This window comes from Pelophylax lessonae (assembly GCF_965119305.1).
Source record: "Pelophylax lessonae genome assembly, chromosome: 3".
In the NCBI taxonomy this organism is placed as follows: Eukaryota; Metazoa; Chordata; class Amphibia; order Anura; family Ranidae; genus Pelophylax; species Pelophylax lessonae.
Genome location: NC_138770.1, coordinates 355,276,003 through 355,303,657, shown reverse-complemented (window position 1 = coordinate 355,303,657; position 27,655 = coordinate 355,276,003). Strand labels below are relative to the sequence as shown.

Genomic DNA, 27,655 nt, shown 5'->3' with positions numbered 1-27,655 from the left:
AATGGATAAAACGAACATGTGTGAAAGGAGCCTTGTTATTGGAAATTCGGTCATTACATGGTGGCAATGTTCGCTCTCAGGACCGTGTTTTTTTTTTTTTCTGAAACTGCGCTCAAACGATTTTTTTCGACTGGCGTATGGCTAGGGTTACTGTCATCTCCGCTTTCTACTCACGCTGTAAAAAGTCATTCAGAAACGTCACTTTGGAGTTATAGGAGTGAAATTAGCTCATTTCCTCACGGTTTCTTCGTAACCCCTACTACATAACAGATAAAAACACAGAGCATTCCTCTGAGGAAGATTTTAGTCAGGAAATTAACAAAAAAAAAAAAAACCCGGTGCTTTCCAGTCATGGTTAAGTAGTGCGGCGCTGGCGGCCCAGCAAGGCACCCAAGCAGGGACTTTTTTTGTTATCTCCTTCTTCAGCGCTGGGCGGAGGGATACCAGAGCGAGTGAAGGGCCGTTCTCTCTCTCTCTCTCACACGGCTTGTTGTTTCCTCCTCCTCCTCCCTCCGCCTGGCTTTGCATGGTGGAGAGCGGAGGCTTCTCTTTCTCCTTCCTGCTTCAGACCCTGACAGCTCCAGGGGCAGGGCCCGGGGATCCGCTCCGGCGGCGGTGCAGGCTAAAAAAGAAGGGGGAGGGGGAGATAGTAGGTAACCAGCCAGCCAGCTAGCCGCCCCATCATGTCCTCCTCCAGCAGCGAGCTGAAATCCGGTACGGGCAGCCTTCCCCCCATCCCCCAATAAACAATGTGTATGTATGTGGCGGACGGTGCCCTCACCCTCACCCTCTTTCTGTGTCTTGCAGAGCTCTATTACCTCGTTGCCAGATTTCTGGAAGATGGACCGTGCCAAGAGGCAGCTCAGGTATACAGGAAGGAGGCTGTGTAAGGGGGTCCCCCTATATGGGGGGGAGGGGTTCGGGGTGATGTTTTGGTGACCCTTGTGTTTTCTTTCTGCAGGTCCTGATCAGAGAAGTGGAGAAGAAGGAGGTGAGGAAGGGGAATGGAGTCTGCTGGGGGGAGGAGGAGAGGGATGGGGGGGGGATCCCCCGGAGATGTGGGGGGTGGAGATGGTTTAGGGAACCCCCCTTCCCCTTTATGTTATCCCTGCACCCCTATTCTAAGGCTCACATCGAGCTGATCCCCTAAACACAAGGAGAAGGGATGCCAAAGCTGAGCGTGCCGCTCCTCCCCCTCCCAGCCAGCGATCTGGAGGGGGCGTGCGAGCCATTCCTTCAGTGTTGGGGGGCTGCCGAGCCCCTAATCTGACCTTACACCCCCCCATATTATCAGATCGGTCTCTACCCCCCCAAAGGGTACCTCACAAGCCCTATCCAGAGGGGCCGATCGCAGGCAGGCCGGTAGGCTGAGCCTTGTGCTGGGTGCGGGCAGAGCTGTCATCCTACAAATGATGATTAGAAACATTCAGTGGGCTTTGATGGGATCCGATCAGGGGGTGTGCGGCCACTTACCCCCCCCCCCCCTTCTCATCATCACCGGGCTACTCTTTATTTTACAGCTGCTGCCAAACAGGGTGGACTGGACGGGCAAGGAGCACCCCCGGACCTACCAGAATTTGGTGAGTCTGCCCAGCAAAAGTTTTTTATTACCTTTATATTTTCACAGTCACAGCGAATTGAATTTCCCGCATTTTTGCTACTTGCCACTGAGGTGTAGTGTATGCTAGGGGAATGGGCCTGGCAGGGGAGCAGTGGGGGCACACTGGGGGGGATGGGATTAGGGGGGGGGGAAGAGAGACACTGATTTTGGGAAATCGGGGGGGAATGATGAGGTTTGGAGGTGCTGGAAATAAAAGAGACGTCATGGATGTTGTGCTGAGAAGAGGGGGAGGGACTAGCAGCCCTGGAAGCAGAAATGGAGGGGGGAGGAGGAGGAGGGGGGAGCCTGGGAACCATGCAATGAGCTGATCATACACTAGCAGGCTCTCTATGCCTCGGGCACTGCACTGCAAGCATGCCACACACCTAGGAAAAACATCACCAGGAGCAGGCACTGGCCTTTTATCTGCTGGATGCCAAGTAGGGGAATTTTCTGTCTCTGATTGCTTCTATATAGCACAACTGCTTCCTTCTTTAACCAAATATCTGTAGTGCTCAGAAATATCAGTCTTGTAGTGGCCATACATGCTTCAATTATATTATCTGATTGATGTGTAATCAAAGTTAAAAAGCTTAAACAGCTGTAATGTCTGGATTTGATCAACCAGAGTGGAAATTGATCGATTTTGTGGTTTATAACTCAAAAGCACAAAGATGAATCAGTCATTAAAGAGGAAGTTTTAAAGTCTGCTTTTTTTTTTTTTTTTTTATTAATACCTGCAAAGTAAAAGCATAATGTGCTAGTAGGTATTGCATACTAGCTCATTATGTGACACTTACCTGCAAACAAAGACCCTGCCGTTCCCACTGGAGGCCATATCCATCTTCGCTCGCCTAAAAACAAAACAGCGGAGGGAAGTAAGCAACCGCTTTAATTCAACGGTTTCCACTGATAAGTTTTTAAAATTGCATAGTGGAAACAGAGCTATGATGGGTAACTTATATGTTCCAACTAGCAACTGAATTGCACTTTCCAGTGTGTGGCATGGCACCTGATTGTGTTATCAAACAGTTAGAGCCCATTCAGACAGGGGCGACACGACTTGCCGGGGGGCGACCTGTGAAGTCGCGGTGCACCTCGGCGCGACATGCGCGGACTTCATATAATTGAAGTCAATGCAAGTCGCCTCCAGGTTGCCCCAAAGTAGTACAGGACCCTTTTTCTAAGTCGGAGCGACTTGTGTCGCTCCTATTAGAACGGGTCCTGTGCTAATCAATGGCAGGCGACCGACTGCGACTTGTCAGGCGACCAAGTCGCCTGACAAGTCGCGCTGGTGTGAATGGACCCTAAATCTGATCGGGAGGGAACATTTGGAAAAAAAAGTCATTTATCAAAACACGTATGGTCATCATTAGGCTCAGTTCACACTACTGCAACCTCGCCAGGCAGTTTGCTGGTGGCTTGAGTACTATTTTGATGAGTCTTTCGGTAATGCTTGAGAAAGGATAAATCTGTGCTCAAATCCCAAAAGTTGTACTTCCTTTTAAACTATCATGCTAAAGGGGTGTGACCACATATTAACACTACAATTTCTGGGTGGACCCTCTCCACTATACACCCTCTTGGGAATCCTCTTCCTGTAATGTGGGATCCAAATCACATCAATATAGATGAGGATCCTACTTGGAGGTGACTTCTATTAAAGTCTATGGGATCAAATCAGATAGAAGTCGCCTTGAAGTAGTACAGGAACCTTTTCTAAAGTCAGAGGGACTTTTTAGTAATGGTAATTAAGACTGCTTTTATTGACTAAAATGGGGACTCACAAGTCATGCAACTTGGGGTTTCACACAAGTCAGATTCCAAGTCATGGCAGTGTGAACTGAGCCTAAGTAGTCAGTGTTTAGAAATATCTGTCTAAAAAAAAGAAGCTGCCTTTATATGAGCCGTAAGTGTATATATATTGTATATATTATACAAGTCTGGCCATACACTGTACAATCAGTTTTACGTACTTAATATGAGGACAAATTAGGCTAAATTAGGTTCTTGCATTACATAATTGATGATTGATCTGAAGGAAATTGTACAGTCATATGTATTCAATGACCACCCTTTATACATTTTAAATAATCTTTGCAATTGTATCACTTTCTTGTGGCTTATCTGGTCAGGCTTCATAAGCTGGCCATACATTATACAATTTTCTTATTCAGTTTGTTTTAGATTTACCTTCAACTATGTAGTACAAGGGCCTGCCTGATTCCAAACAAACTAAGTGTTTAGGTTTGACCTCCTTTTATATGGTTATGGTAAATGTAAAGGAGAATTGTATAATGTATGGTCAGCCTTTGTGTTTAAAGCTCTTCTACCCTATCTTATTACCTGGTATGCACATTCAGATTTTTTTTTTTTTTTTTGTTCAATCCAACGGGCTAAATGGGGAAAAAAAAACTCCAGAGATCGCTGTGGTAACTAAGCGATGTTAGTGCAGTGATCTCTCCAGCTGTGCCTTTTTTGTTCTGACGGGGATGCTGGTTTTCCAGCATGTCCTTTTCAATAAAAGCTGGTTCTTAGACCAGCTTCTGTCAGGACAGCTGTACACATGTTCTGTAAGTCAGCCAGTTCCTAGCTTTAGGGTTCATTACTTGACAGTTATTTGTATGCTATACTTGTCACAGGGGGTACTTGTACTACTTGTTTTATGCACTCTGGGATTTTGTTTGTAATGCAAGTCTTTAGTATTTGACCTTTTCTAATACAAATATTGTAGTGGTAGAGCAGATTTTTCACTTTTAACATGTGGAAAACCGTGAAATAAGTTTATGGTTTGAGGGAACCCATGCTACTTGCTATATATACTAGGGATGCACCGAATGTTCGGCGGCCGAACACTGTTAGAAAAAAAATAGAAAAAATAGCACTTTCGGTGTTCGGCCGAATAAGTAAAAAGGCCGAATAAATTTGTGCCGAACAATGTCAGCGGCGGTCACTAAATGGCGGCCCGCGCGATGCTTCCGCCCGGACCGCGAGCCCGCTACCTAGGAGTCCTTCAGTCCCCTTCCTCATTGCGGCTCCCTGCTCACACGCCGCCGGTGTCCTGTCCGGCCGCGAGTAGGGGGCGTGACGTCACACGCGCGTCCCGCCCCCTGCTCCTGACTGCGGCTCCTTCACACTCGGTCCAGCGAGCGTGACACTATGTGCACGCCCCGCCCCCCTGTTCGCGGCTTTTGGCTCCGACCTGGCTGCAGTTGAGGTATGTGGAGCACATTTGGGGGAGAATACGGTAGCTGCACAAGCATTAGTGTGCAGGCTGGCATATTTTGCCATATGTTGCCACTTGCCATGCTCATTAGAGTGCCCTATAAAGTGCCCCTTAAAAAAAAAAAAAAAAAAAAAAAAGAAAAGAAAAAAAATGTGCCCAACAGAGTGCTCCCTTGACATAAAATGTGGCCATCAGCGTGCCCCTTATTTTATGCTAAGGGACATGCTGATGAGCATATTTTATGTTAAGGGGCACTCTGATGGGCATATTTTATGTTAAGGGCCACGCTAATGGGCATATTTTATGTTAAGAGCAACGCTGATTTAAATGTTTTGTTTTGCCCATCAGAGTGCCCCCTAACCTAAAATGTGCCCATCAGCGTGCCCCCTAACATAAAATGTGCCCATCAGCGTGCCCCCTAAAAATTGGCAAAATAAATGGAAAAAATGCGAAACACCGCGTTCGGTATTTGGCCTTCGGCCAAGCATTTCATTATTATTCGGCTTCGGCCAAGAATTTCATTTCGGTGCATCCCTAATATATACAGCTCGCTGTACATTACTATGATGGTCATTGGCAGGAATGCTCCTTACATTTCTGGTCGGTAGGAAGAATCCACTAAGCTAAAAAGATCATTGGTGTCACTGGTTATCAAGGGGGTAGAAAATGCTCACTGTTTAGGGTACCCCTAGCAACCTTTGGAGGTACCCAGGCTAAGGGCTCTTTCACACAGCCGTCTGTCGGATGGACTCTGTTTTATCTCAGCGGGGGATCGATTTGCCGATACCCCGCTGAGCAGGAAGATGACAGCTGTTCTCCACACTGTGTGGGGACACAGCTGTCAGAGCCCCATACATCTCTATGGGGGAATTGGATGGGAATGGACCGTCTGTCCGTTCTCATCCGATCCGCTGGACGGATGGAAAATAGGGTTTCCATCCCACCAGATTTATCGGATCGGTTCGGATGTCAGTGGACATGTCTCCACTGACATCCGATGCCCCATAGGGATGCATGGGGAGACTGTTCAGATCAGCCAAAAAAACTGACAGGCGGATCTGAACGGTCCGCCTGTGTGAAAGAGCCCTAAGTGTTGTACCTTGTCAGCCATTGATTAATGCAGAAAGTATGGAGTGTAGGCGATGACCTGTATTTGCTAACCTAGCTTATTAAAGATGTAAGCTTTGGAAAAACATGTATATTCCTTTTTAGCATGCTTTATGCAACTTTAATAACCTAAAGTATAACTAAAGGCAAAGATTTACCCCCTCTATTTGTCCTGTTTACCATAATAAAAAGTGAAAGTAAAAGAAAATCCCAAATTTTAGGTTGTCTCCAGAAAAGTAATAGAGGGGAAATATTCCAATGGGGACACTAGTTCTGGTGACCTGGGGTCCCCAAGGGATTGTCTTAGTTTGCAGAGATTTCCTCTCCCTTCCTGTTTAACTGTGGGATAGGAAGTGAAGGGAAAATCTCCCCAATGGAACAAAGATGGCAAAAATAAACTATACAGGGGTTATAACCCTCCCTTACTCCATCTAAAATGAAAAAAAAAAAAAAAAAAAAAAGTTTTGCTTATGGTTCTACTTTACGTTAGCCAATAAAGGGTATCACCTGATCTCTAAACTTTCTGCAATACAAATATTGAAAAATGCAATTGGTGCTGCTTTGCTCAGGTTTGTAGTTGCGAGTTTATGAAATCTTTCTTTGAAATTATAACATTATCAAAATAAAACTGTATATTTCTAGACCTTTTTTATGCTCCGAGTCATTTTCTTTTTTTTTTTTTTTTTAATAAGGAAGTATTTATCTGGGTATATACTAGTAGAATATTTTTCATTTTAAGAATGATTGTCCCATTTTCTAATCAATAGTGGGGTTTCTAACAGTGAATTGTTTTCCGTTCGGGAAGTTACATTCATTCCAAAATCAGATGTTAAGAGACCAAAATTTAGTACTTTGGAATGACATTCGTCCAGTCATTCATTGAATGTACAAAATGTTTCAACAAATGTTCCTTATAAAAAAAAAACTACTGTATAGCAAGCTTATGCCTTGTTCCTTGAGTTAATTTTAATTCTGATGTAAGTTTATTTTATCTCAAAAGCATAGTACTACCCTATAATTTTGAGTCGTGTAGTAAAGCCTAATTTTCCCAAGTCATCCTTCTTCAGGATGGTCTCACGAGAAATCGGCTTCTCCTACAGGAAACAAAAACAAAGAGAGGTGTAAGACTGGGTTCAGACCTAATGCAGATGCGGCTCACAGCAGGGGTCTGTTGCGTCCCTGTGCTCCGTTTCAGGATGAATCGGGCATGCATTTTTGCCTAAATTTTGACCTGAAACAGAGCCAAAGATGCACAGTACCCCTGTGCAATCTGCTCCACAGCCACCACGGAGATGTGGGATTCGGCTCCATTGAAATCCGGGCACACTCTCCTGTCATGCGAATTGGATGCGGGGAAAACCAGTTCCCATTCGCATAAGTGTGAACCAAGCCTTAAAGGCCACCCTTCACTGCTGCCCCTCAGTTCTTGTGTTTCCTGCCTCCTGTGGGCACTTACACAGCATCCCCAGTTTGTTGTATTATACTAAGGAGGTGACCTGGAAATTCTGCAGGGGGGTGGCCCCTACCTCTTTTGCAACCAGGGTGAACTGGAGCTAGGCCGTGGCCATTTAGACCTATTGAGGAACAGACCATGAGGTTGTATTTGCTGGTTCTGGATCTTCTTTAGGGTGGTGGGGTTTTACTGTACAGGGTTGTCACTTCCACCTGGGGGACAAGTTGTTTTATTTCAAAAGCATAATAGCAGCCTAGGACTTGTGTAGTAAAGCAACACTTCTGCATAAATCCTCAAACCTGTCTAACAAAAATGATTTCACTCGTGGTCTCTCTTGACTTTCATTTCTAAAATGTTCAGGGCTAATCAGCCATTGAATGTAATCATTGTAAAAATGTTACCAATATGCTGTTCAGTTAAACTATTTTAACGAATTGACTGCTGCACACTAAACAGCTCACAGCCTCCTTAAGGCTATGTTCACATGTTAGCGTAGCCAGGGATCCGGAAATCATTGCAAATCGTGGGACGCCTGTGCGTTGCCGTTGATTTGCAATGGCACCCCAAATGCTGTGCGATGTTGCCACGATTTTCCCCGGCCGAATCGCGGTAACATCGCGCAAACAAAATCGCGGGTCGCATGACACCCCAAAGAAGCTCTTGTACCTTTTTTGGGCGTCATGCGACCCACTATTTTGTTTGCGCGATGTTACCGATATTCGGCAAGCGGAAATCGCGGCAACATCATTGAGGTGCCATTGCAAATCAACGGCAATGCACAGGCGTCCCGCGATTTGCAATGATTTCCGGATCGCTGGGAAGAACCCCGGTGATACTGCCCACGGTTCGCTACGCTAACATGTGAACGTAGCCTAATGGAATTTCACGTGTGTTGCTATGCCTGTGTTAAAGACAGTGGTTCTGGTTTGCAGGAACAATCACTAAAGATTTGTCCCTGGAAATTTTTGAGTAGAGCAAATATATCTCAGGGTGATTGTTTGGATTTTTATTTATGTTCTTATAATTTACTAATTTTTTGAAGATCAATACAAATATCTTTGTGTTCATTCACATGGGTGTCCACAACACACTGTTCCGATAAATACAGCGTATTGTTTAGTTATGCATCCAAATTCGGTTGTCTAGGAATCAGTGAGGTCTTACGCACAGCTGGGTCCACAAACGAAAATGTGCGCTGCGTTTTAGCCACCCAAAAAAAAAGCAGGACTTGCCCATGTGAATAAAGCCTAATAGTTACTTTTTGGGAATTGATTTGTTTTCATACTTGCCTAGGTGGATGCAGCATCGGTCCCCCGCTGACTCTAAGGTTGAGAACCGAGCGCATAAACGCCACCGATCGCTCGGATCTCACAGCTCTCAGGCATATGGGCGGATCCCAACCATATGGTCGCTTTCTTTTCCCAGGTTGGATTGGCTCTGTGACGTCAGCCAACAGCGGATTTAGCCGAAAATGGGTCATAGGAGGGCAGAACGAACTGCACTCTTGTGAGCCACAGGAGAAGTACAGCCAAATAAGCTTTGGCTGTACTTCTCTTTTTAACTTTTATACTTGAATATTTAGTATAGTTCAATATATGATGCCAACTCAGCAATCAATTATGTTTTGGAAATGTAATTAGCTGGCAAATGGTTCATCTTTTTGGCTTTTGTTTGTTTCCGTTTCACTTTTGTAGAAAGTATCTTTTAGGTTCTGGTTCTTAAAATTTAAAAAAGACTATTTGCCTAGGCAGGGTTCCTCCAATGGTTGCTAGGGGTTCCTTGAGCAATTCTTCCCAATGACTACAAGTTAGAGGAAGCTTTATTTCCACTGACCATCACACTTATGTGTCATGAGTTGTAGATAGTCTTTTTTAGTAGGGGTTTCCTGAGACCGGAAATTTTTTTTTTTTTTTTTTTTTTTTCCAAGGGTTCCTCTGTTCAAAAGGTTGAGAGAGGCTGGTCTAATGGTTCATTTGGATGTGCAAATAAATGTAAACACTTGTTACCTACTAATGCGTTAAGACTCATTAGTGGCACTTTTTTGACGCGTTTGTTGTATGAATTTTTATGTTATCTCTGCTAGTAATACTTTTAAAATGCATCTAAATCGTGCCGTAAAAACCATAGGGCATTTGTGGCACATTTTCAGTGCATTTACATTGATATCAATGGAAGTGTTTGGGGAGCTGTAAAACCAAGCAAACGAGACACATCAAGTCAATTTTGACGGGACCAATGTGCCACAATGCTAATGAGACCATGTGAACAACACTGGGAGCTACAATGCACACAATTCTGGCATGTGTTCCCACTGGTGCGATGCATGAAACCCTGCTATTCAGTGCTGATTCCTGCATCGCACAAGAATTGCACAATGGTTCACACTGAAATCTGCAAATTGCTGGGGGTGTCAATGTAAAGTTATAAACACCCCTTCAGATTGGTTTGCAGATCGCAGTGTGAAATGGTGCAGAAATCGGATCACATAGGTGATCCGATTCTAGTGCGAGCCAAAAAAGGGTCCTGCACCATTTTGATTCCAGCCATACAGTTTGTGCAATGCAATTTTAGCCATACAGGCTTCACATGTGATCTGCACAGCAATGCGATGCAAATCACATGTGATGTCTGGCATTGCACCAGTGTGAACCGGCACAAACATAAAAACTTGTTGCGTGTTACATTTTTAAATACTGTAATTGAATTCTGGATTTGAATAACTCCGATTTAGATCCATGTCAGTAAAATATGAATTGGGAAGTAGGATGTTGGGTCCTGAAGAGTAAAATTATACCTGACAGTTGGGTTCAGCAGATACCAGTGCGTGTTTTGTTTCCCAGGGCAGCAGTGGAAGTGCACTGGGGGCAGTGATATTAGCAGTCTGTTTTGGAGAAAGTGAAGTCTATGACATCAGCACCCACAATTGTTCAGGTCATGTGACCTAACCTGTCTTTCATTTAGCCTGACCCAGAACTGGAGCTCCATGAAACAGTTTTCATCTGACAGATGCTTTTTTTTTTTTTTCTTTTATATTTTACACCTTGGGTGCTTCTACCACACACACACACTGCCATCCTAATAGCTCTTTATTTTTTTCTAACGCTTTAAGTTAAGGTGGCCTCATTATTTTCCTGTTTTTAATAGTTGTATTTGTTCTGTCGGGAAAAACTGGTTTATCTTCTGCAGTACAAAGCTACTGAGACTTTTTAATGTGTGCATGTCTGTGTTTTTTATTTTTATATTTTATTTTCCATGCTCTTGATTGGGAATTCACCCTATTTACTAGCATTCATTTTGCCAAGTGAGCAATGAGCATAGACCATGCTAGATCCCTTTAGTAAATAATGACATTGACTTTATTAATAGAACATTTTAGTAAAACACTAAGGCTACATTCACACCTGAGCGTAGCGTTTTTCGCGCGTTTTTTACCGCGATTTTTTGCGGCGTTTTTTACCGCGATTTTACCGCGATTTTTACCGCGATTTTTGTGCAGGCGTTTTTAGATTGAATAGAGATCAATGGAAAACGCCTGTAATCTGCCCAAAAAGAAGCTCATGTACTTTTTTGAGCGTTGGGCGTTTTGTATACAGCGTCAAAACGCTCAGATGTGAACAGGGGCCATTGAAATGAATAGGATTTGTCTTGTTGGGCGTTTTGAGAGCTGATCCTAGAGCAGAAAAACGCCCCAAAAACGCCCCAAAACGCCTAGATGTGAACGGAGCCTTATGGAAATTCACAGGTAAAATCCTGAGACGAAAATAGGGGGCATCAGTAATGTCCTATATTGGTTTGGGTGAACAATGTTTGTTTTTATTATGTTTGGAAGATGCATCTCATACTACAAAGGGGTTAGAAGCTCTGTTTGGTTTTACTGCTGTCCAGGATTCCAATAGGAAGTTTTCCCCTCACTTTTTTTACAAGGGTTTCACCAGACACCAGTACAGGCAATAGTAAAAAGCTGACTGGAGTTCAAGCCTTACCTTTCCTTCACTGTTGAAAAATGTTTATTTCTGTCTGTATTGCCATTGGACTTTCCCTAACTTAGGCCCCTTTCACACGGTCCGCTTTTCGTTGCGGACCGTGCTCTGCTCAGCGGGGATCGATCTGCCGATCCCCGCTGAGCCGGCGGATGACAGCTCCGTCTCCGCACTGTGTGCGGAGAGGGAGGTGTCAGAGCCCCGGCTGCTCTCTATGGGGAATCGGTTGCGAGCGGACCGCCTGTCCGCTCTCATCCGATCCGATCCCCAGGACGGATGGAAAATAGGATTTCCATCCGTCCGGATTTCATGGACAGGATCGGATGCGGATGTCAGCGGACATGTCACCGCTGACATCCGCTGCTCCATAGGGCTGAATGGGGCATCCGATCAGATCCACCTAAAAAACTGACAGGCGGATCTGATCGGAACGCCCGTGTGAAAGAGCCCTTACTGATGAAATCGGTATCAGAACAGAAAGTGAGCCCCAGATAGCAGTAAATCCTGATAGTTTAACACGTCTTGATTCAAAACTAAAATAATAAAACAAGTTGGGGGCACACTGCAGTACTGCACTCTCCTTCAAATCTGTAGAAAGAAACTTCCTGTGATTAAATCACATGGATGGGGTTAATGCAGGGTTGGCTCAATGTATATACTGAGCCAACCAAAGCCAGCTTCATTTACTGCTACATGTCCAAAAATCTGGGGAAAAAGAATTATTTCCGAACTGCATTCAGAATACAAAAGCAAAGGCAGGTACATTGTCACTTGCATTTGTATTACTGAATATTGAGTTGTTTGAGGATTTAGCTCTGCAGGGAGCTTGCTGAAAACCAGTGAAATGTGATAGAACTGATTAACAATCCAACCATTCCACCTTTTATTCTTTTCCAGAAATGTTTAGCATACATACTACACATCTTGGCTGTACCCAGCAGCCTCTGGGTGTTATTACACAGTTCATGTTGTAGTTAAAAGGCTTTTTGGACTTTCATTGCTGCTTCATAGGATTAAATGGGATCCCTTCCAAATTTATTATTTTTTTTCCCCCCTATTTCTGGGCGTTAAGTAAGCTGATGAATTCAGTAAAAAGTTGCAACATGACTGTGGTCTAAACTTCTGTGGAAAAATAAGCTTACATTTAGAACAGCATTATCATTAGTTCTTTCCCGAAAGTTTGTGGCTCGCCTTTTTTTTTTTCCCTCTTGGCAAATTTCTTTTATTTTCGTTTTTGTGTTTTCAGACACTTCAAGGAAGGTATGTGCTATATAAAAACCAGATTATTTATAAAGCTGCAGGCACTTAATTGGCTGCAGTTAAGGAACAACATAAGTCATTTTTATCTGTATCACAAAGGTTTACTTCATATTTTTTTTTTTTTTTTTAATTTTTAAAAGAGCTTTATTTGAAAAGAATAGTTGATACAGATATGTACGGGTACAGTCAATACAAGTAACACAGTGAACATTTTATAATGCTGCTTCCAAATGGGAGCAGGTTGGAAAACACAAGATTAAAGTATAAACTTAGCCTGAGAGCCAGTTCACATTAGTGCAACTTGTCAGCCTGACAAGTCGCGCTCCCTCGCGGTCCATTGACCGCTACATGACCCGTTCTAATAGGAGCCACACAAGTCGCTCCGACTTAGAAAAAGGGTCCTGTACTATTTCGGGGCGCCCTCGGAGCGACTTGCGTAGACTTCCATTATGTGAAGTCCCTGCAAGTTGCTCCGAAGTCGTGGTGCAATGTAATGTACAAGTTGCCCCCGAAGTAGTAAGGAGTCGTGTCGCGCTAATGTGAACCGGCCTTAATCTAAATCGATCAAAATATTCTAACTTGTTTGTAAAATTGCATACTCCTAGGGTAAGTGCTTATGTTCCATTTAGGGTGATGGCTCATGTTGTGAGTTGGTAACCTATAGCAAAAGTGAGAACTCGCTTATTACTGGGTATCTCGGACGTATTCAATCAGCCTGTTGTGCTGGGACTGAAGGTGTACTTATTCTTTAGCTGTTAAAGCATTACACCTTAAAAATATAAAATGATGTTATTTGTATGCCTTTGCATAGCCAGTGAGATGAGCTGTAAAAAAGATGCTTACTAAAGCAATTCAGTGCTTTAATTTTGTTGTGGTTTAACTGACTGTCCACGGTTTGACCATATCTGAATACTTGAAATGCACAGGTGAATGTAGAACTACAGGCAAAACGTGTGTTTTTTTTATTTTATTTTTGTGTGTGTGTTATGGATAGAGTGGAGAGGGATTAGAACTCCTATTAGTTTTTTTTCTGCTGTCTATGCCCCTGTTGGGGAGATCCACCCTCTTTTTGTCCTGACTACCATTATCATTAAGCTTAGGTTCACACTGATACGGAGCAGAATTTGCAGCGATTCCTGTGCACTTCCCGCACCTCATCACAATCGCTCTTTATTCATGCGAACCGCTGAGGGTGTCAATATTTAACGACACCCCAAAAAATGGTTTTCAAAACGTAGTGAGATTTGGCAGAATCAGATTGCAGGGATGTGAACACCCATGCAATCAGATTCCAGTGCGGCAATAAAAAGTTGCATTCACCTTCGTCGTGCAGTGCGATTTGAGCCATACAAAATAAATAAGCTCAAATCGCACTGCACAGAATCGCATGGGATTTGAACAGAAATGCGGTGCAATTCCTGTCAAATCACATGCAGTTCCCCGCACTGCACCAGTGTGAACCTAGGCTGAAAGTAGAAGAAAATCACATATTTTGGGTTGCCCCTAGAAAAAAATCTTTCAAAAGAGATATTAGTTCTGGTGACCTGCGGGGCCCCAAGGGATTCCATTAATTTGCATAGATTTACTTTCACTTTCTGTTTTGGCTAGGGGACAGGAAGTGAAGGTACATCTCCTCCCCAATGGGTCACAAATGGCCAAAGAATCTGATGGGTGTGATGACCTTCCCTTATACTATCTGAAATTGGGGGATAAAAAGTTTTTTGTCTATAGTTTACAATAATCTTTTGTAACTTTTAATGTCTCCCGAACACAGAACTGCACTTAGTGACTGTCAATCAGAAGTTAAAATTGTACCATTGGGGCCTTTTCACACAGGCTGTCTGAGAAGATTTTTCAGGCGGACCTGTTTGGACACTGCATTGTCCTCTATGGAGCATCGGATGTCAGTGGACACATGTCCTCTGACACTCGCCGCCATCGGATCCTGCCTGAAAAAAACAGACGGATGGTGGTCCTTTTTTCCATCCGTCCATCGGATTGAATGGAAACAGTCCATTTCCATCCGGTTTTTCCATAGAGAGCGGGACTGTGCCTGCTCTGCACACTGGATTGGACATGGACCTGTCATCCTCCTGCTCAGCGGAGCCATCCCCCCGCTGAGTAAGCAGAATCTGTTACACTTGGGTGTCTGTGTGAAATGGGCCTAAGATTTCTAATATTGCTGGCATAGCCTAAAGCTGGCCATGCATGGATCAAAATTCAACCGGTTCAGCAGGAACTGGCTGAATTTTGATGTATGTATGGCCATTCTCATTTAAGAGGAATCTAGTGATCAACTCCTTCCATACGTGACTACCAGTATATTTTTGCTCAATCAGCACTTGCAGCCAATCTACTGCATTGTTGATCAGGATATTGTGGCAGTGAAGGAGTCCCACTGCCAGAATACAATAGCTCAGTGATGTGTGGATGTGGTCATTTTGTGGCGTTTTTTTTAGCCGGCTGCCCGATCAAAAGATTCAGGGCTGGCACACACTATTGCAATGCAGTGTTACCTCAGTGTGCAGTAGCACACTAAGCAGGGTGCAATGGGTTAGGATGCCATTCAGGAGATTATAGGAAGCTGATTTTAAGAGATATTAATTCTTAAGTTGCTTAATTTCAATTGTAAAAAAGAAAAGCACACTTTTTTATATACAGAAAAAATGGGTTGCAGTTCTGCTTATTTGGGGAGGAGATTTTCCTGTAGTCAGTGTTGTGTCTGGGCACCCGTGCTAGACAACATTGCCAGGTCCTTCTGCACCTGCATCAATTGGTCCAGAACACATTCTCAATTTTCTGATTGGACATTAAAGGGAACTGCAATGGTTAACTGTTTGTCAAATCTAGAAGTGACAGTCCTTTGCTGCCTCCATTACCGGCTCCTGGCTGCGGTCACACTCTTCCCTCTTTAAGATGCTAGACAGAGTTAATAATCCTGCACTGCATGTGATTATGCCAAGGGACCACTCGCATACTGAATTTCATGGGAGAAGGAGAGCACAAGAGTAGGGCCTTGTTCACACTTGCTCAAAATACTGACCCTTAACAAATAAGCCTATAGCGTTAATGCGAGTTGCTGATTGAGTTTGAAGTGCGTTAAACATGCCCCAAAGCCCTTTGTGCGTTCGACACTCTAAAAACTTTCCCGGGAAACCTATTTTATTTTTTTTTGACTGTTGTGAGCAAGGTCTAACATGCCACTGTTGCGATGTAAATGAGTGCCGGCGTATTTATGGTGCATTACCATAGACTTGAACGAGTTGAGATGCTTCAACTCCTTCCAAACTCCACTTGAAGCTTCAGTTTTAAAGGGGTGTGGCTCTAATGCTTCATTATTTGATAATGTATATATTATCAATTGCACAGGAGTTTTTAGGAATGTTTAAAACACATCTCTAATGGGCCATACACACTATAAGATTTTCTGAAGACTTTTTTTCCTTTAGACTTACCAAAACCATATAATATGAGGTCAAACCTAAACACTTTCAATTTGTTTGCAATCTGGCAGGCCCTTGCACTGCATCAAAAAGGTAAATCTGAAGGAAATCTAACCACAAAAGTTGGATAGTGTGTATCCAGCTTAAGTCTTGCTTTCAATGCCAATTTGAACAGGGCCTAAGGTAGGTTTTACAGCCTATTCACTTCCCCCAGAAAAGTAACAAGCATTTAGCTTTTGCAGCGAAGGGGCACAATTTGCATAATTCTTGGATTTCATCTTTAAAGCTTTAAATAGAGGATTCCTAATAAAGTGCACATAATTACATGTTTATGCCTTTAAATACCCTGCAAGTATAAGTAAAATACCTGTTGATGTGCCAGAAAAGTGCTTGACTTTAAGAAGTCATCCAAGAATTAAGTCACTATTTAAAATGTGGAAAAAAAAGCGTGCAGCGCTACAAATGATATCACAGTGAAAATAAAAAATTACTATTAAAGCATATGCAAAATAAATGTTATACAAAGAATATCAAATCACATGCATTTGGTCGGAGGAGGTATGACGGAGGTTTTGACGGCCACTCCTCAGTCGAGTGCAGGAGGGACAGACCTGCGATGTAATGGGTCTATATATTTTTTTTGTTGAGTCCATAAGGTACTGATATGCTGGACAATGATTTGTTTTACTTTAGTATATCAAAACCACATTCCTTCTTTCCCCCCCAAGCTCCTCTTTTCCCCCCAAGCTGGTTTTGTTAACGCTGCCTTGACGCCAGCTGACGCTAGCCAGCGCTCACTGACGCTTAGAACAGATTGTAACTTGACAGAAGTGCTGATTAGTATGATAATCTAATCCAGGGGTCTTCAAACTATGGCCCTCCAGTTGTTCAGGGACTACAGTTCCCATCATGCTTGGTCATGTCTGTGAATGTCAGAGTTTTACAATGCCTCATGGGATGTGTAGGTCCGTAACAGCTGGAGGGCCATAGTTTGAGGATCCCTGATCTAATCATTGGTTGATATTATCCGATGAGACAAAATGTTTTCTTGTACGATACTAGATCTACGCTTTTTCTTTTAATCCGTACAGTTATTTGAAAATACAATATAAATGCACGTTGCATCGCTTCCCAATTTTTTTTTTTCTGTTGTACGGGAATTTTCTGAACTTTAGTAAACTCTTCATGTTCGATATGAGAGTAGCATGCAAAAAAAAAGTATGACCATTTGTCCAATCTCATCGTATGTACCAGGCATGAGGATGGCCATACATACTACAATTTACTTTTTAGATTTACCGAAACCATATAATATGAGGTCAAGCCCAAAAACAAAACACTTTCAATTTGTATGCAATCAGGCAGGCCGCTGTACTACACAGTTGAAGGTAAAAATTGTACAGGAAAATTATATAATGAATGGCTAGCTTAAAACGCTTCTAAATGTATAATAAACAGACCAAAAGGAAGCAAATGAGGGAAGTTCATCGTTATCTGTATGCCACGCTTTGTCATATCTGATTAGTGCCTGTGATCCTGTTACTGTCACTGTTATGAGTCTGGTCTTTCTAATTTACTACCTTCTGAGCAAAAGCTTGTATCTTTATATATTTGTTTCCTGTTCCCTTGTATAGTATGTAGTCACACTTTGCCACCTAGAGATTTCTGCCATACTGCTTTCAAGAGATCAATATTTAATCCAGAAGTTGCACCCTTAAAATTGTCCTGTGACTTAAACAACTAGGCTTTGTTTCTTGGCAGCATTCATTAGAGAGCATATTCAGGTATCTAAGAGCAGTATTTTCTCCAAGTAAGGTAACAACAATTTCATCCATATTTTTTTTTACTTTTTATCCATCTGAGAAAGCATTTAACAATGAAAAAAGGCCGGCTTAAACAGTATTGCTGCGGTGTGTAAATGATCATTCAGACTGAATTTATATGCCCCTTCATTACCGGGCTCCCTAGAATTCACGGTTGACACCAGCACGTAAAGTACTCCGTGACGGGAAGGAGGGAGCTTTTTTGCTGCTTATGGCCACAATGCTGCACACCATTCCAGCCCTCCTATACTGTCCCAGGAGTTTTCCCGAGTTTTTAATGAAACCCCATTGGTCCACTTTGGATCCTCTGTTTTACATATTTAAAGTGGACATTACCCCAGAATACCTTAACTCACACATAAACACAATCATGCTAAATAGCCCTAATTCCTGGGCTGCCCACAATTTCACAAAAGTGGTCCCAAAGCCTTGAGCCCACGTTAATCATTCTGTAAGTTTTTGAAAATGATAAAGAATCGGGGGAGAAAAAAAAAATCCGCAAATAATACGTTTGCTAGTATTCTATTGCTACCCAATGAAAAAAGTAATGTCTGTTTTTCTTATGTTCTGCCCATAAGAAAAAATTGATTCTTCACTTTAAAGCGGATCTTCACTGCATCTGAGCACCACAAACCAAAAACACTATTTTAAAGTAATTTTTTTATAAAAATCAAACTGGCCCATCCATTCATGTCTCTATGCTTTATTTTGTTGAGAAATCACTTTGAAAAACCCCCTAGAATTTCTGCCCATGGCCATCTTGAGTAAGGGCAAATGATTTATGTAGAATTTACTTCCTGGAATCAATCTGTCCTTAGCTCAAGCATGCATTCAAGAGAGTGTACTTAGCTAAGAAAACCCCTCCTCCTCTCCTCACCTTCTGAAGACTTCTGGATTACTTAAAAAGTAACCCAGTTTTTGACCCTCCTGAAGACTCCTGGGATGTATGACATAATTTGCCTAGGCAAGAAACCAGGAAGTAACCATATTACTAATGCTAGCAGTATGAGGATTAATAATCATCAATGTTGATTGGGAGAGTGAAGTTCCACTTTAACTGCATCCATACTAGGGCAATTTTGACTTTCCTCTCCTACATGTAAAAATCATCATCTTTTTTGCCAGAAAACTACTCAGAACCCTTAAACATTAGCAGAGACCCTAGGGAATAAAATGGTGGTCGTTGCAATTTTTTAAACATGTTTTTTTGGGGGAAAAAAAAGAAACTCTGTTACCCAAATCTTTTTGTATAATGTCAAAGATGTTACGCCGAGTGAAGGAATACCCTCCTCCTGCCTGTAAAAACAATCAAACAGCTGAACAACTATGATTGTTTTTACATTGCAAGGAATTGCCAGCAGAAAAAAAGTTCTGCATCACATACTAGCTTATTATGAAGTACTTACCTAAAAACGAAGCCCCCGCAGTGCTGACAGGACGGCCGTCCTGCTTCCTGGATCGCGTCCTTCGGCCATCTGATTGACTGGAGGCGCGATTACATCACTCCCTCGCATGCGCGCGGGAGCCGCTGTTTACGGCACTGGACTCTGAAGGAATGGCATGGATGGCCGTTCCTTCAGAGCGCATGCGCCGATGATGTCATCAGCTACATGCACTGTAAATATCTCCTAAATCGGTGCATGTTTAGGAGATATTTGTAGCACCTATAGGTAAGCCTTAAAATAGGCTCCCGCGTGGTCACGGACCCCCCCCCCCCCCCCCCGCACGTGTGACCGGCGGACCCGATGTCCGCCGGTCACTCTGCGATCGTTGGGGGAGAGGGAGAAAGTCAGGCGGCTTGTGTAAACAAGCTGCCTGTCAGTTCTCCCTGTGTATGAAGGATGATCATACGGTTCTACTATGTAGAACCGTTGATCACTGTTCATACATCTGAAGCCACAGCCAATCACAGTAGAAAGCACGCCCCTAGGGACACACATAGCCCCTCCCTTTCAAAAAAAGTTAACCCCTTCACTGCCAGTGTATTTTTACAGTAACAGTGCATATGTATAGCACTGATTACTGTAGAAATGTCACTGGTAATGTCAGTCAAGGGTCCGATCTGTCCGCCGCAATGTCGCAGTACCGCAAAAAAAATCGCAGATCGCCGCCATTACGCGTTAAAAAAAAACAACAAAAATGACAAAAATCTTTCGCTTAGTTAGTAAACGCGATAACTTTTGCGCAAACCAAACAAAATACGCTTTTTTTTTTTTTACCAAACATAGGTAGCATAAAACAAATTGGCCGAAAATGTTAAAAAATTTTGATTTTTACATTTTTTTTGGGGGGGAATTTCATATAAAAAAAATGTGAAAAATATTGCTATTTTTGCAAAATTTACGCTCTTTTTTTTTGTTTATAGCGCATGATCAAAAAATCGCACAGGTGATCAAATTCCGCCAAAAGAAAGCTCTGTGGGGAAAAAAAGGACGCCAAATGCGTTTAGATACAGCGTCGCACGACCGCGCAATTGTCCATTAAAGTCACGCAGTGCCGAATCGCAAAATACCCCCTGGTCAGGAAGGGGGTAAAATCTTCCGGGGCTTAAGTGGTTAAAGTGGGTTTACAACCACTTTAAGGCACCCTACTCGGGCTCTTAGTGCCTCCTGGGACTTCCATCATCAGGAGTCAGTGATGCAGGTTTGCAAGGCGGCCACTTGGTCGTCGGTGCACACTTTTGCAAAGTTTTAGAAGCGAATATGTTGACATCTGCGGATGCTTTTTTTGACCGCAAGGTTTTCCAGGCTGCTGTTAAGGGGACCTGATCCTCTTTGAGGGTGTATTGTTTTTTTCAGGTGGGCTCCAGTTGTTTAGGTTGAGCTCCAGTTGCCTGGTTGGCTATGGTTTAGCCTTGGGAATTTCCCACCCCTCATGTTAAACAATGCTTTGGGACATCCCAATGGTTATGAAGATCAGGAGCTGTGTCCGTCAATGAACTAAAGAGCAATTGGGATTTCTGATTTACAGCAAAATCCATTTCTCTGATGTTCATTGACAGGCACAGCACACACCCCTCTGTGGAGTTGTAATTCTTCTGACACCGCTTGTAACTAAACTGAGTACCTATAGCAGAGAGAGGGAGTATACCCCCTGAGACTGCCCATAGGGGTAGCCAGATTCTTTTTCTGCCTAGTGTCCTGTAGGGAATGAACAGGAAGCCTAAAAAAAAAACAAAGCAAATCTTACGTTTTTGGTTTTGGATTTAATACTGCTTTAATATAAAGATATTTTAATAGTCTTTCACTAAGAAGAAAAATAATTGGTTGGAATCTATAGAGCCTTTGTACATGCTGTTTTTATCATTATTCTTGGCACCAATATTTTTTTTGTTTAATATTATTGAAGTATTGCACTTTATGCAGTCCTCTATCCAGCTAGCAGATCAGCAGATGGAGCTGTAGTCTTTCACATACTTCAACATATACTTCAACACCTACTTCAACTATTTTAGCTTTTAGCTCTGCTTGTTTACACAACTCAAAAGACTCACCACAGCAGTGACCTGCCATGCAAATGACATAGAGATTTTTAATAGATGGTATGGCAAGTCACCTGCGTTGATGACACTTTGTGGTTCTGTAAACAAACTGAGCTAAAAATATATATTTATTATGACCCAAGATAATTAGTTCCTGTTTTAATCTGCAAACTCTTTGCTTTTATCAGTGGCTAACATAGAACAGTCTGCTGCTACAGGGATAAAAAAAAAAAATGATGTATTAAACTCCCGACACATTTTTTATTATTTTATGGGCCCAGGAGAGTTTTATGCCATAGTATACTAGTATACGCTGAATCTTTGCACGTTATGACAAGACTTTCCTTTCAAAGCAGAGCCTTCCAGCACTGCACTGTCAGCGCTCCAGCAAGTCCCCAGCACTTCCATCTTTGCCCAGTGTTCCTTCTGGGTTTGTGCTCTCTGGCTGCTTGAATGACTGGGCCTCGATGCCATCACAGGTGCTGGAGGCTCTTCACCAGGGCACAGAGTGTGTGGCACGCATGTGGGTTGCCCCAAACATAAAAATAAAATGGATCCTGTTTTCTTAAAGCATGTTAATACAGCACAGTGCTTGTGCTATGTAATTTTGCCCCCTGTATCACCCTGAAACACCTGGCTGATCCTGCCTGGTTCTGCCCTCCCCCCCCCCCCCTGTAAACTGACCACAGTTTATCATGGCTTCTGAGCCCTGACACCGTGGTCAGTTTACGTGCCTCCGTCATCCGTACCTCTCCTCTTTGCTCTCCCCCCTTCCCTCCCTGCCTGTCAGCTAGTCACAGGGTCTGTCCCTTCACTCATGCAGCTAAAATAACATTTACATATTTATATAATCCTCCCTGTTTCCTAATCCTGTGTGCGTTTTTTATTTTTAAAAAAAAATGCAATCTATACCTAATTTCAGAGCACCACTCTCCTCTCCTCTCGACTGACATCCGCGGGGGATTCTCTGCCCCTCCTGCTGCAGCTGTCAGATGGAGAGAGAAGAGAGGCGGCCGGTCACTGTGCTTTCAGAAAATGCACTACACCAGCAAATACGTCTACTACAAAGCGCAGATGACCCCCAGGAAAGTGACAGGTGCACTGTGCGGCACCTGCAAATCTGTGTGAAAGCAGTCTAATAGTTGTTTACCCTTTTTATAGGTGCTAAGCATACCCATTGCAAAAGCTCAGTGTATGTGATGTTTAATGCACTGACCTTCCTCTGCTAGCATTGCTCTCAAGGCTTCTAGAAAGGAGCCAGGTGAAGTGCACTTGGCATCACTTTGCCTGGGACAGGAGTCAGCGCTACAGAGAAGGCTTGATGCACTCTGAGGCTCTGGGATGGCAGGTCAGCAAGCTCAGATCACGATTAATGGGTTGCCAACCCTAGGCAAGCGCTTCCCTGGTTTGAGGCGGAGGGCCACATCAGAGCCGCCGGTTGAACACCCCTGTTGTAGACTAAGGTTTTCTCATTATCTGTTAAGAGCACACCGATTGGAAAGACACTTGCCTGTAACATTTCTTTGACTTTGGGGAAGTACCCAGACACTGCTCAAAAAATGTGACAGAATTTTCTTAGCCCGCCAGAAGAATCTTAAAAGGTTTGACCTGAACATTCAGTGACGCCAAGAATTGCATTTTCCTAATCTATATATTTAACAAAGGAATCTGAAATAAAAGTGTATTTCAACAGAGAAGCTTCCGCTTCATTATCCTGTATATTTTAGCCATCAACCTCCCTTGGGCTTGTGAATCAAATGTTTTGACGGTGTATAAAAAAAAAAAACAGGAAATCTCGAGCTCATTGCTTAATCTTCATCTTCATGGGGCTAATGGGAATATCATGTTTACAAATTAAACTGACAGTAAAATTTTACAAGATGCTATGACTTTAGTTGTTCATGCACAGGACGAAAAGATTAAAGATTAAACCTTGCAGAACTAGCAACCAAAAAAAAAAAAGATTTGTATGGTTGGGTTCTTATCAAGTATTCTGTATCCTCGCAATAGAACCATCATGTGTCCTAGTTGCATGATCATAAACATGCCTCTTTATCTTGACCCGTTAATTGACTTTTTTGTTAAAATTTGGATTCTTTTATTGTGTACCATTTGGTTCTATTTTTTTTGTTCTCTCCCCCCCCCTCCTCTATATGTTGGTTAGAGGTCCATGACACTAACTGGGGCCAATAAAGCTCCCACTTTTGGGGTATTTATATACATAGCTTTGACCATATTTGGTACAAAGGTATTCTACATTATATTTGGTCAGAGACTAATCTTGTGATAATTCAGTATCCTCACAAATGAGACCAATATTGTTTACCATCCAGGATTAGGCCTCCTTTACACAAGGTGATTACACCTATGCCCCGTTTTACTAACAGGGATGCATGAATCCTCGTGCCAGCAGTCTCATAGCGGTCTATTGGGATACGGTGGCTGAATGGACATAGCCGCTTCTCCCAATGGGACATTAGTGTGGCTGTGTTCATGTATTCCAATAGACATGCATGCGACTGCTTGCATGGGGATTCACAGAACACCTGTGTGGGTAAACACAGTCCTGGACAGGACATGGATATAATTGCTTTATGTGAACTAGGCATTCTTTTAAAGTTGCTGCATCAGAGAATGCTATCATAATTTTTATACATTATGCTACTATTCTAGTATTGATCAATCTGTAAATATGTAAATTTGGAATGAATGGCTTTTACATTCCAATGATCAGTTTAGTATCTACAGTTTGATAAACCCGTGTTAAATCAGGAAAGTTTTTATTACGTTTGGTTACGTTATGAAATGTTAGCAGAATTCACCAAGGAGAAATAATGTCTTGAAACAGCTTAGTTTGTGCCGTGTTTGCATAGGACTATGGTTTTAGTGCAACTTTGCATGCAGATTAAAAGCATAAGTTGACCTTTTATAACATGTATAACATGTTACACCCATATTCAGGATACAACATGTTATGACAGAACCAGCCCCCACGCCTCCTCTCTGACAGCTTGCGGGGACCTTCTCCCCCTTGCTAGCTGTCAAAATAAAAAAAAAAAGAAAAATGCAGACGTTTGGGGCTCAGCCCACCCAGCCGATTCACTCATTTACAATGTGCTGTGAATGGAGAACTACAAGTCCTGACAGCCTTAGCGGCTGTCTGCTTGTATTTCTCAGTGGATTACCACGTCACTGTGATAGTTCATGGTAGGGCTGGGCGATAAATCGATTTAATCGATTTATCGATTTTTTTTTTTTTTTTTTTTTAGTTTGAAACAATTTTTTTTTTTAAACTCGAGTTTTTTCTACAATACTTTTTTCTGCCTTGTGCAGCCACCAAACTCCCCAGTAACGGACCACCGCCGCGCCTGAATGTGACGTCAGCTGCGGGGCGGGCGGTGCGTCTGTACAGGCCGGGGCTGCGGCGCGCTGTGATAGGTAAAGTCTCCCCGGCCTGGATGTGACGTCAGCTGCCGGGAGAGGAAGCGGGCGGTGCGTCTGTACAGGCCAGGGGCTGTACCTATCACAGCGCGCTGCAACCCCTCATACCCAGTACATAGGTATGGCAGCTCTCCAGTACACTGTCCACTGTTCTCTTGTGTGCGCTTCCGGCTCTCCCCCTCATCCCCTATTTGTTCCCCATCCTTTTTGGTTACACTGTGCTTTTTGGGTTGTTGCTCAATTTCCAGTCCAACGAGGCATTCATATGCACCTCCTCCTTGTTGGCGTGCCACCATGTCTATTGCCACCATACAAGCATTAGGCAGTGGTTCTCCCTTTTCTCCAGTTTGATCAGACCCCACTGCCAAAACTTTGCCACTTTCTCGATCAACCACAACAGCGCCAACACCCTTCCCTCCTCTAGCCTGGTTCAACTGTGCAGCTTCCACAGCCCTGCACATGTAACTGCCAATTCTTAACTTCTCCTCATCAGACACACCTCCTCCATGACTGCCTTGCTCCAGGTTCACGGTCTTAGGCTTCGCATGGTAGGTGCTAGGCCAAATTCCTGCCCACACTTGCTGCTCCTTACAATTCCTTGCTGCACACGATGGGACTGAAACCACAAATGGTTCTCCCAATCCAGTTAAGTCGATAGGGTCACAGATGCACCGCCCGCAGCTGACGTCACATCCAGGCGCGGCGGTGGTCCGTTACTGGGAGTTCGGTTCCTGTGCGGCGGACTAGGAGCTGGCTGGAGCCCCAGGGTGTGTGTAGTTACGCGGGGGCTGGCTGCACAAGGCGGAAAAAGGCGAAAAAAACAATTGTACAAAAAACTCGAGTTTGAAAAAAAAAAAATCGTTTCAAACTAAAAAAGGTGGCCGATTACTGGGGAGTTCTGTTCTCTGTACCTATCACAGCGCAGCCCCTGTACAGATGCACCGCCCGCAGCTGACGTCACATCCAGGCGCGGCGGTGGTCCGTCAGAGTCAGACACACATATACAGCGCTTCTCCTTCTCCTCAGTCCTCCCTCCGGACTCTACAGTCATTTTTTAAGTGCATTGGAAAAAAAATCGAATCGAAACTCAAATTTTTCTTTAAAAATCGAAGGTTTTTTTTTTTTTTTTAGGCAAAATCACCCAGCCCTAGTTCATGGATTCCTCCTGTCATGGATTCCTCCTGTCACTGTATTGGCTTGCCTGTACGATGTATGAGCAAGCAGATTCACTGACGGGTCTGCAGGAGTCCTGCATGGCATTAGTGATATGCTCATCACTTGTGCAAAGCTTTACAGCAGGGGTGGGGAACCTTTTTTCTGCCAAGGGCCATTTGGGTATTTATAAAATCATTCGGGGGCCGTACAAAATCATCAACTTAAAAATGTGCCTGTTGTATTTGGTCAAAAAATTGAATTAACTCACCCCTAATGTGATTTCTGCAACTGCTTCTCTGGTGTGAGTTGTGTTATGTTAGCTGGTATTGATGATGTTGCTACTCGCAACTGGTTTTCCAGGTTTGCGTCGGTCAGTCTGGAGCGCAGTCGACTTTGTGGTGGTAAGTTTTAAAAAGAACTGCTGGCGGGTATAGCTGGCTGGTTCTGCTGGCTTGTACTGTTCTGTGGGTACTGCTGGCTCAGGCTGGTACTGCTGGCTTGTACTGTGCTGTGGGTAGTGCTGGCTGGTACTGCTGTGGGTATTGCTGATTCAGGCTGGTACTGTGCTGTAGGTACTGCCTTGGGTACTTCTGGCTCTGGCTGGTACTGTGCTGTGGGTACTGCTGGCTGGTACTGCTGGCTATGGCTGGTATTGCTGTGGGTACTGTTGGCTGGTACTGTGCTGTAGGTACTGCCGACTGGTACTGCTGTGGGTACTGCTGGTTCTGGCCGGTACTGCTGTGGGTACTGCTGGTACTGCTGTGGGTACTGCTGGCTCTGGCTCATACTGCTGTGAGTACTGCTGGCTCTGGCTGGTACTGCTGTGAGTACTTGTGGCTGGCACTGCTGGCTCTGGTTTGTACTGCTGGCTCTGGCTGGTACTGCTGTGTGTGCTGCTGGCGGGAAATGCTGGCTAGCAGCGGTGCCGCTCTTGAGGAAGAGGCGATGTTTCCTGTATTGGTCACAGGCGGAGTGCATTTGATATCACTCCACCTGTGACTCACTCAGACTGTCAGAACGGAGCCGGAACTATGCAGGAAGCATTGGCTCCGTTCTGACAGATCAGCTGGGAGACACAGACTCAGCTGCACGGGGGCGGACCAAATGACTTTGAGGGCCGCATACGGCCCCCGGGACGTAGGTTCCCCACCCCTGCTTTACAGGCTCCTACAACAAAAAATGTGTTTTTTTTTTTTTTTTTTACCTGCAAAAAAAGTGCGTTGACTATTTTTTGTAAAAAGGTGAACTTTAACCTTTAATGGTGCTTTCCAATAAAGATGTATTAGATACCCTGACACTTGTAGTGTGAGAAAATTTGAGCTTTTAATATTTAGCCCAGCTGCAATAGTTGTGGTTGGCATTAAGTATCTAAATTACTTTTACTTGTTGCCTGGAATGTAAGGCCTATGCACATTAGCATTGTAGCTCCTATGCATGAAATTCTATTGTTTTCATGTGAGTAAAAGGCACAAGCACACTGTCAGGCCCTGCTTTAGCCTGTAAGGCTGGCCATACATGGTTTGAATCTCGGCTGGTTCAGCAGGAACCGGCCAAGATTATAACTGTTAATGGGCAGGCTAAATGTACCAAGTTGATCGATCAACTTGGGTACAACCACCCTGTCGGGTTTTTTTGAGATTATTGCTAGAAGCTGCTATAGCCGTTTACTATAGTCACTGTCCTCTC

At 43.5% G+C, this 27,655-nt stretch overlaps 1 protein-coding gene across 1 annotated transcript in view; it reads left to right on the top strand.

The window, feature by feature from the left end:
- Nucleotides 1-484: 484 nt before the first annotated feature.
- The window catches only part of PHIP (PHIP subunit of CUL4-Ring ligase complex), a 286,169-nt gene continuing 258,998 nt past the window's right edge, over nucleotides 485-27,655 (top strand). The window contains 5 exon segments of the mRNA XM_082249792.1: nucleotides 485-658; nucleotides 660-714; nucleotides 808-866; nucleotides 962-991; nucleotides 1,521-1,580. Coding sequence (XP_082105918.1) covers nucleotides 527-658; nucleotides 660-714; nucleotides 808-866; nucleotides 962-991; nucleotides 1,521-1,580 — 336 coding nt within the window. The 5' untranslated portion in view covers nucleotides 485-526.